Source organism: Ceratotherium simum, chromosome 29 (assembly GCF_057802395.1).
Source record: "Ceratotherium simum simum isolate JZ-2026a chromosome 29, ASM5780239v1, whole genome shotgun sequence".
Lineage (NCBI taxonomy): Eukaryota > Metazoa > Chordata > Mammalia > Perissodactyla > Rhinocerotidae > Ceratotherium > Ceratotherium simum.
Window position 1 is genome coordinate 8,901,131 of NC_141928.1, and position 10,653 is coordinate 8,911,783.

The 10,653-nt window shown below is 41.4% G+C and overlaps 1 protein-coding gene across 1 annotated transcript in view; it reads right to left on the reverse strand.

The window, feature by feature from the left end:
- STXBP1 (syntaxin binding protein 1) overlaps positions 1-10,327 on the reverse strand; it is a 67,853-nt gene extending 57,526 nt beyond the window's left edge. The window contains exon 1 of the mRNA XM_004423482.3: positions 10,158-10,327. Within this exon, the coding sequence (XP_004423539.1) occupies positions 10,158-10,194 (37 nt within the window). The 5' untranslated portion in view covers positions 10,195-10,327. The remainder of the gene's footprint in view (positions 1-10,157) is intronic.
- Positions 10,328-10,653: the final 326 nt, after the last annotated feature.

Below are 10,653 nucleotides of genomic sequence, written 5' to 3' on the forward strand. Positions count from 1 at the left end.
GAAATCTTTCAGTGTACATTTAATAAGCCCTCTTTGGATCCTATGGCAGATATATGCTCTCTTACACTTGATGGGTAACACATGGATGACCCCTGAGTCCCAAACCACCTCCTTGGAAAATTTTGCCCCAATTCAACCTACTTATCACCCCACGATGAGTGACATCTAGTTCAAAAGGAAGGAAGACTATATTTAGAAATAAATGGCAAGAATACTGCATATTGAAAACTATGGGGAAAAAAGGAAAGTCTCTTCAATAAATGGTGTTGGGAAAACTGGACAGCCACATGCAAAAGAACGAAAGTGGACCATCTGCTAACGCCATTCACAAAAATCAACTCAAAATGGATCAAAGACCTGAAGGTGAGACCTGAAACTATAAAACTCATACAAGAAAATATAGGCAACACACTATTTGACATTGGTCATAAAGGAATCTTTTCGGATGACATGCCTACCCAGACTAGGGAAACTAAAGAAAAAATAAGCAAGTGGGACTTTATCAGATTAAAGAGCTTCTACAAGACAAAGGAAACCAGAATCAAGATGAACAGACAACCCACCAGCTGGGAGAAAATATTTTCAAAACATATATCTGACAAGGGGTTAATCTCCATAATATATAAAGAACTCACACAACTGAACAACAAAAAAACAAACAACTCGATCAAAAAAATGGGCAGGGGAAATGAACAGACACTTCTCCAAAGAAGATATACAGATGGCCAATAGACACATGAAAAGATATTCAACATCACTAATCCTCAGGGAAATGCAAATCAAAACAACACTAAGATATCACTTCATGCCCGTTAGAATGGCTATAATCACCAAGACCAAAAACAACAAAAGTTGGAGAGGATGTGGAGAAACAGGAACCCTCATACACAGCTGGTGGGAATGCAAACTGGTGTAGCCTCTATGGAAAATGGTATGGAGATTCCTCAAAGAATTAAAAATAGAGATGCCCTATGATCCAGCTATCCCACTATTGGGAATCTATCCAACGAACCTGTAATCAACAATCCAAAGAGGCTTATGCACCCCTATGTTCATTGTAGCATTATTAGCTATAGCCAAGAGGTGGAAGCAACCTAAGTGTCCCTCGACTGACGACTGGATCAAGAAGATGTGGTATATATATATACAATGGAATACTACTCAGCCATAAAAAAAGACAAAATCATCCTATTTGCAACAACATGGATGGGCCTGGAGAGTATTATGTTAAGTGAAATAAGCCAGAAAGAGAAAGACAAACACTGTATGATCTCACTCATATGACAATTAAAATAGATAAGTATCGGGGCCGGCCCTGTGGCTTGGTGGTTAAGTGCGCGCGCTGCGATGCTGGCGGCCCGGGTTCGGATCCCGGGTGCGCATCGAGGCACCACTTCTCCGTTCATCCTGAGGCCGAGTCCCACATACAGCAACTAGAAGGATGTGCAGCTACGACACACAACTATCCACTGGGGCTTTGGGGGGAAAAATAAAATAAATAAAATCTTTAAAAAAAAAAAAAAAAAATAGATAAGTATCTAGAAAGTATTTCCATAAAAATAACACAGAGGGTAGAATGAGAGAGGAGATTACAACTACCAATGCAGAATGTATTTTTTAAATTATACAAATCTAATTTAAAGTCAATAAATTTGAAATTTTTAAGTTGAAAGGCCTATTTTATAAGGAAACAGAAATTGCCAAAATTGACTCAAGAAGAAGTAGAAAGCCTGAATAAACAAGTGCTAATGAAATAAATTTAAAAGGCTGTCAAATATTTATCCTCTTCTCCCCAAAAAGCAACAAAATCAAACTGTTTTATAGATAAATCACTTCTAACATTCAAGGAAGGGAATTTCCATGTTATGTGATCTATTCTGGAACATATAAAATGATGGGAAACTTCCCAATTAATTTAAGGAGATAGAAATTCTGATGCAAAAGCTCTGAAAAAGATTTAAGAGAGAAAAAATAATATATATATATATATATATAAAATATAATGTTCAACTGTTCTTTCCAAATATTTATTGAGTGTCCACTACATACCAGAACTGTCCTCCCAGGTGCTGGGGATACAGCAGTGAACAAAGCAAAGTCTGTGCTCCCAGAGAACTCACATTTGGCTGGTGGAGGCCAGGATAAACAAACAACGAAACCAGTAAGTATGAAATGTCATAGAGTGACAATTCAGCATGGTAAAGGGGACAGGAAATTCTGAGGAAAGTTCCCATTTTATATAAAGTAGTCAAGGAAGACCTCACTGGTAAGGTGGCATTTGACTCGAGACCTACAGGAATTAAAGGAACAAACATGCAGATGTCCGAAGGAAGAACATTTCAGACATAGGGAACAGCAAATACAAAGCCCTGAGGTGGGAACATGCTTGGAATGATCAAAGAACAGCAAGAAGGCTCCAATATTAATGAATATAGATGTGAAAATAATAAATAGAATTTTACAATACAGAAAAAGAATAATACCTGACTACCGAGTAAAGTTTATTTCAGAAATGCAATGACTGTTCAATATTAGAGTTAATTATATTACATTACAAGATTAAATAAGAGGGCCAGCCCCGTGGCTTAGCGGTTAAGTGCTCGCGCTCAGTTGCTGGCGGCCTGGGTTCGGATCCCGGGCACGCACCAACACACTGCTTCTCCGGCCATGCTGGGGCTGCATCGCACATACAGCAACCAGAAGGATGTGCAGCTATGACATAACAACTATCTACTGGGGCTTTGGGGGAAAAAATAAATAAATAAATAAAATTATAAAAAAAAAAGTCTCCTTAAAAAATAAATAAATAAAAAATAAAAGATTAAATAAGAAAAACTATATGATCATTTCAAAAGAAACTGAAAAAGTAGTTAATCCTGATGTAAAAAACAAAACAAAAGCTTTTAGTAAGCTGGAACTAAAGGAAGCAGATTAAACATCTCTTCCTTAGGGAAGCTTTCTCTAACCTCTCAGTCTTACACCAGGCCTCCTTGCTATAGGTGCTCACAGTGTGCTGCACCATTCCTTTGTAACACTTCTCACAATTGTAACTAAGTATCGGTACTAACTGGAAGACTATAATATTAGAATCCTTTAAAAAAGTGAGGAGTTTCAAAAATATGATACTTTAATAAACTGGGAATGAAGACACAATGGACTATTCAACAACAATAATTTTTAAATTTTACATGAATCGTCTAAAAGGACATGAAATCACGATTATTACAAGAAAAAGTAGTTTTTACCAAAAGTACACAGAAAAAGATACAAAGGTAGAAAATTAAAGAACTAAAAAAACTGCTCAGATTTAAGTATATACTTACATTCCACTTTTATGTCTAAAACATAGAGTAAAAATAATAACTTCAAATGAAAATAATATGTCGACTAAATATGTAAATTGAACAATATAATTTAAAAATGGGCAAAGGACCTGTATAGATCTCTCTTCAAAGAAGATATACAAATGGCCAATAAACACATGAAAAAACACTCAACATCACTAGCCATCAGGGAAATGCAAATCAAAACCATAATGAGATACCACTTCACACCCACTAGGATAGTAACAAAAAAGACAGATAATGACAAGTTTTGGCAAGGATGTTTCAAAATTGGAAGCCTCATACACTGCTGGTGGGAATGTAAAATGGTGCAGCCACTTTGGAAAACAGTCTGGCAGTTCCTCAAAAATGTAAATATAGAGTTACCATATGACCCAACAATTCTATTCCTACGTATCTACCCAAGAGCATTGAAAATATGTGCTAAAAAAATAAAAATAAACATAACAAATTTTTCCAATCCATGAACATAGTATCTCTCTCCATTTATTTAAGCCATCTTTGATTTCTTTTGTTCAATGCTTTGCAGCTTTCAGCATAAAGATCTAGAACATATTCCATTGGATTTATACCTAAGTATTTCATGTTTTTTGTTCTACTGTAAATGGCACTATTTTAAATTTCAATTTCTAATTGTTCATTGCTAGTATACAGAACTACAACTGATTTTTGTAAATTGACTTTGTATCCTGTGACCTTGCTAAACTATGTGCAATTCCCCCTATTATCAGGCTGTTCCCTTATTTGTGAAGCTAAGAATCATGAGTTTCACATTGCAATACGGCAAAGAAACTAAAATATTAGAAGTAAATTTGTTAAAATGTCAATTCTCCCCAAATTGATCTATAGACTGAACACAATTCCAATCAAAATTCCAGAAGGATTTTTTAAACAAAAGTGACAAGCTGATTCTAAAATTTATATAGAAAAGCAAACGAATCAAAAAATTTGGAAAAAGAACAACAAAGTTTGAGGACTCAGAATACCTGGTTCCCAGTCTTACTTTAAAGCTACAGTGAGACAGAATGGGTGTTGGTGAAAGCATCCATACAGATCAATGAAACAGAACAGGGAGTCCAGAAATAGACCCACTCATATACGGCTAACTGATCTTCAACAAAGAACAAAGACAATTCAATGGAAAAAAGAATAGTCCTTTCAATAAATGGTAGTGGAACAACTAGACATTCACATACACACACAAAAATTCACACACACACATGCAAAAGAATCTTGACCATAATTCACACAATCTACAAAAATTAACTCAAAATGTATCATAGACTAAATGTAAAGCCTAAAATTATAAAACTTTTAGAAGAAAACACAGAAAATATATAAAAAATAGAAAATCTTTGTGAACTTGGGTTAGGCAAAGATTTCATATATAGAGGACCAAAAGCACAATCCATAAAAGAAAATATTGATAAACTGGACTTCATCAAAAGTAAGAACTTGTGCTCTTTGAAAAATACTTTCAATAAAAAGACAAGCCGCAAACGATAAGAAAATATTTGTAAGTCTTATACCTGATAAAGGACTTGTACCTAAAATATATAAAGACTTCTCAAAACTCAAGAAAACACCACCCAATAAAAAATGTGCAAAAGATTTGGATATTTCACCAAAGAAGATACACAGATGGCAAAACACAGGAAAAAATGCTTAACATCATTAATGATTACATTAGGAAAGTGTAAATTAAAACTATGAGATACTACTATCTATCAGAATGGCTAAATTTTAAAAACTGACAATACCAAGTGCTGCCAAGGATGAGAATTCTTATGCATTGCTGGCAGGAATGTAAAACGGTATAGCCACTTTGGAAAACAATTTGACAGCTTCTTATAAAGTTAAACATACACTTATCATACGACACATTAATCCTACTCCGACGTATTTACATATCTAAGTGATATGATCACACAAAAACTCGTGTTCGAAAGCTTAAAGAAGCTTTATCCGTAATTGCCCCAAAGTGCAAACAACTCAAATGTTCTTCAGCTGGGGAAATGGATAAGCTGTAAGCACATCCATACAACAGAAGAGCAGTCAGCAATGAGAAGGGACAAATGACAGACACATGCAACATGGAGGATTCTCAAAGCATTATGTTAAGTTAAAGAAGTCATATTCAAAAAGCTATACACTATATGATTCCACTGATATGAGATTCTGGAAAAGGCAAAACTATAGGGACAGAAAACAATTCAGTAGTTGCCAGGGGCTGGGGGTGGGAGGAGAGGCTGACCAGAAAAGGACAGCACAAGGGAATCCGGGGGTGATGACAGCGTTCTGTATTTTGATTGTGGTGGTGGCTATATGACTACATGTAATGGCTGAAATTTGAAGAATTGTTCACTAAAAAGGGTGAATTTTACAGTATTCAAATTATACCTGAATTTTAAAAATGGAAAAACTGCAACATGTATTTAATATATTTTGAAATATACTTATTTTGTATGCTAACTAAAGTTTCTAATATAAACAAGTGCAAGAATGAAGGAAGATTGTTTCTATCTAGGGATCCTCTCAACTTCCGACAGATCCTATGTCTCACAGCCCTGTCTGAAAAAGGTATGTATTTAATGTACAAATTGAAACTACACGCTTTTCCAAAAGAATGTGATTCTTATACAGGAACATGAGGAGAAATTGCTAACAGCTAGGAAACAAGAAAAACAGTACATTTTGTAATCCTTGCGTCTTTGTAACACACTGACGAAACTTCAGTGAACAGGAGTAAACAGTGGATTACAACGTGGATTTACATAATTGAAACATCATCTATTAATATAAAATAGATACAGAATGCCACCCCACAAATGAAATGCTCCTTTCTCTTACAATCTCTTTGCAAGATAGAGAGCAGGAAAAAACTACATTTTATAGAAACAAATAAAGAAAAAAAAGTAAAGAAATGAGTAGCACTGGAAACAGAAGTTGGGTCAGACTACAAATGGTCCATGTGTTCTTCAGGTCGATTCTTCCACCATCTGCGCCTCTTTCAAGAAGTTTATCTGAGGCTCTGCTTTCTCCCTGAAAACCCTGGCCCCACAGGACACAGGTAGTCTATCTCTTCTCAAAATCCCCTAACACTTTTACTGAACTTCTTTGTGGATCTTTTCATAGTGATAATATTTACTGAATCTACTGCATGCCAAGAACTGTGCTAAATGCTATACCTGCTTTACCTCGTTTAATACTCATGGAACCCCACAACGTAGATGCTGTTATTACGCATTTTATAGATGAAGTGACTGAGGCACAAAAAGCTTCCATTATGTGTGGTGGATCAGAATTTTATCCCAGGATGTCTAATTCCAGAGCCTATTCTCTGAATCACTACACACAAATCCTAAGTCATTCATTCAACATTTACTGAGTACTAAGCACTAACTCACCCACTAAGAATAGACATAAGAATAAGACAAGGTCCTACTCTCCCCTGAAGGGGATGGGTCTAGTTGGGTAAGACCAACACAAAGACGTGCAATATACGGAGTCTACCCTAAGTGTGTCAGGGAAGTAACGAGAGCCACAGGGAAAGTGCCTCAGGATTGTCTATGTCTGTCACAACAGTTTGAGAGCGGTCCCATATTTTAGCTGTCCCTGTTTTCCCCCATAGTTCCCAGCAGGCTCTGAACAAACATTTGTTGAATGAACAGCTGAAGTTGACCCCTCTCCTCTACTTTTGTTGTGCCTGTACCTACCGCCACTCTAAAACTCAACTCAGAAGGATGTGACAAGAAGCCAAAAACTACACTTATCTTGCTCTCCATCGTATCCTTACTAACATGCATTCATTCAATAAATATTTACTGACTGCCAACTATAAGCCAGCCACCATTCTTGGTATGGGATACAGGGGTGAACATGTCAGATAAAGACCCTGCTCTCCTAGAAGCAACATTCACGTGGATGAAACAATCAAACAAGTACCAAAAAATGAAAATTAAACAATACCATTTCAGATCATTTTAAGTGCTATGAAGGAAATAAAATGAGGAAATATATTAAACAGTGACTATGGGGTGTTAATTTAGACTGGGAAGACTAGACTGTGAAGATGACATTTAAACTGGTACACGGTGATTAAAAAACATCTTTATTTTACTTTTATTTGTAGACGAAAAAGGCAAAGCTAGAAACCCCATGCAAAATTAGAAGCCAGAATTAACCTGTCATTGACAAAGAACTGCAATTTTTTTCCCCCAAAACTTATACCTACCTCAATGGTCATAGGAATAGGACGCTGTTCACAGATTCACCAATTTTATGTAAAATTGGCTTGGTTTTATTTCGGTAAACAGTGGCTTTGCTTTATTTCAGAAAAGAAATTTTGGTATATTGCATATTGATTTTTTTGTTTATCTTCATGCTTGCTTCTAAAAAAAGGGGGTGGGGGGGCCGGCCCTGTGGCTTAGCGGTTAAGTGCGCAAGCTCCGCTGCTGGCGGCTCGGGGTTCGGATCCCGGGCGCGCACCGACGCACCGCTTGTCCGGCCATGCTGAGGCTGCATACCACGTACAGTAACTAGAAGGATGTGCAACTATGACATACAACTATCTACTGGGGCTTTGGGGGGAAAAAAAGGAGGAGGATTGGCAATAGATGTTAGCTCAGAGCTGGTCTTCCTCAGCAAAAAGAGGAGGATTAGCATGGATGTTACCTCAGGGCTGATCTTCCTCACAAAAAAATAAATAAATAAATAAAATTAATAAAAATAAAAATAAAAAAGGGGTCGGGGAGGAGGACTAACGAACCACCTGCATGAACAAGGGTCCTGGCAAAAGGATGGTAAAACCGGATTTCTACAACACTTAGGGGTTTTGTTTTAAAAGCCCCTTATTCAAATATAACATTTGAAAGAATGTAACATGTAACATAACATTCTATATTTCATAACTCTTTGAAAAGGGTATTGGAAAGAAATAGCATATCTAGAATAATGAAGTTGTTGTTTTACTAATGTTGGAAGGAAATGGACACTAGGTTTTAAAAAATTAATTAACACTGATTTTGACAAGTCCTTTAACTGCTCTGAGCCTTCATTTCTTTCCCACAGGTAAAATGAGGGTGTTGACATCAGAGGATCCCTATGGGTCCCTCCAGCCCTGAACGCGCTTTGATTGGCCTTAAAAAATAGAAGGTATGTGATTCAGAACCTTTACTGCCTCGGGAAGCAGTTGCTATAGTGGGCACTTTAAAAACTTGCTCCTTTGGGGTTCAGTTTTTATAACAATTTTCTTCTGATATAACAGGTCAGATGAGGTTGTACAACAAGTGGGAATATTTCCTATCTATCAACAAAAAGAATGTGGAAAACAAAACAGTTATGATGCTCAAAAGGAACACTAAAAAGCCAAAAATATTTGATAGCAAAAAAAAAAAAAGAGAGAGCGCGCACTATAATAGGAGAGAAATCATTGGAAAGGAAACTGTAATTTCCACCATTTTTATTCTATTTCCTTTCTTATCCTCTCCTACAGAAAAAAGCCCAGTTTTAATTTCTCTTAATTCCAAAGAGGCAGCAAAAGCCACAGCAATCTTTACACATTTTTTTGTTAAAGAAATAGCCAAAATATTGCAGAGGTGCTATTTGTCTACCCATATCACCAATCCTATTTAGCACCGGGACGCTGTTTTCCAAATATTACCCTCAGCCCTCACTCCGCTGCAGCCGACACTCACCACCATCCATTTTTAAAAATCCCTTTACGCTGAGCCTTTCATCCAAACCCACAAACAACCATTTCCTCCCTCCAACAGTGGTTTGAACTGCCCGAAGCCTTCAGCCAACCAAGGGCAGAGTCCTGCAAACAGGGAGACTGCAGACTGCGGCGCTGGGCAGGGCCACACTTCCCGCCGCACACTGAACCTTTCCTCGTCTCCCCTGTGATTTAAGAGGGTTCAGGACCCTGATAAGACCCCGCCCTTGAAGCCAAGAGCCTGGAGCGGGAGGAGGAGTAACGCGGCCTCAGCCCAGCAGAGCCAAGCCTTTGGAAAGCAGCTCCCCGGGCTGAGCCGGCGCGCGCGGAGCCGCTCCCAGGTGGGTCTCCGCAGCCGGGGACGGCGGCTCGGGCTCCCGGGGGGAGGGGGCCGGCGGAGGAGGGCGCAGGCTGGGACTCGCTCGTCACGATTCACGAAGGAGGGTGGGAAAGAGGGAGGGACTGGAGATGGAAAAAGGAGGGGAATCAGGGAGCTTAGGGAATAAAGAAGGCAAGGAAAGAGAGGGGAAAGGGGAGGAAGGTAACGGGAGTGAAGAAGAAGGGGGGAGCAGGGGAGGGTGATGGGAGCGGGGGAGGGTAGTGGGCTGCAGGCGGTAAAGGCGAGGTGAAGGGAGGAAGAGGGCACGGAGTAAAGGGGATGGGGTGAAGGGGACATAAATGGGAAGACGGGGAGATGGAGTGAGGGGAGAGGGAGGTAAAGAAGGAAGAGAGGGATGGGGACGAAGGCGAGGGATGGGGACGAAGGGAGGGATGGGGACGAAGGCGAGGGATGGCGATGAAGGCGAGGGTGGGATGAAGGGTACGGATGGGGTGAAGAGGGGAGGGATGGGGGAACGGGAGGAATGCGCGAAGGGGAGAGCGGGGGAAGAAGGCAAGCGGGCGCGGGCGGCAGGAGGCCGGGAGGGACTTCCCTCGAAGGAGGGCGGCGCCGGAATAACGGGACCCTCCCGGCCCGGAGCCCCCGGCCGGGCGGGGCGCGCAGCCAGCGCGGAGGCCGGGGCGCTGCGGGCAGGGCCGGCCGCGGCTCCTCTCAGACAGCCGCAGCCCCCGCCCGCGGGCAGGACCCCGACTCCACTTACTCTCTCCGACCACGGCTTTGAGGCCGATGGGGGCCATCGCGCTGCGCGAGTCTCCGGGCTCCGAGCCTTCTCACGCGACGCCCGCGGACACCGCCGCCTCCCGGGCCGGCACTCTCTGCCGTCTGCAGCCCGCCGCCCCGCAGCGGCGCTCGGCATCGACTGACGCGCGGACTCGGCGCGGCGGCGCGGCGCGAGCCAGAGCGAGGCTGCAGACCCGCCGGCGCGCGCGGGGGGGCGGGCCGGCCGGGGGCGGGGCCTCGCGCCAGCCGTCGGCTTCATCCGCGCACCTCCGCCAATCGCACTGCGGCCTTGGGGCCCGGCCCCGCCCCCCGAGATGCGGCTGGGCGCGAGGCGGTCCCTGGCTGGCGAGAGAGCCGCGCCCTCCCCCTCACCTCACGCGCCGCGCGTGCCCGGCAACCGCGCGCTCCCGGGACGCAGGGTCCTAGAGTCCCCTCCGCCGCCTCCGCACCTGAATTCCTGGCCAAAGGCTACTGAC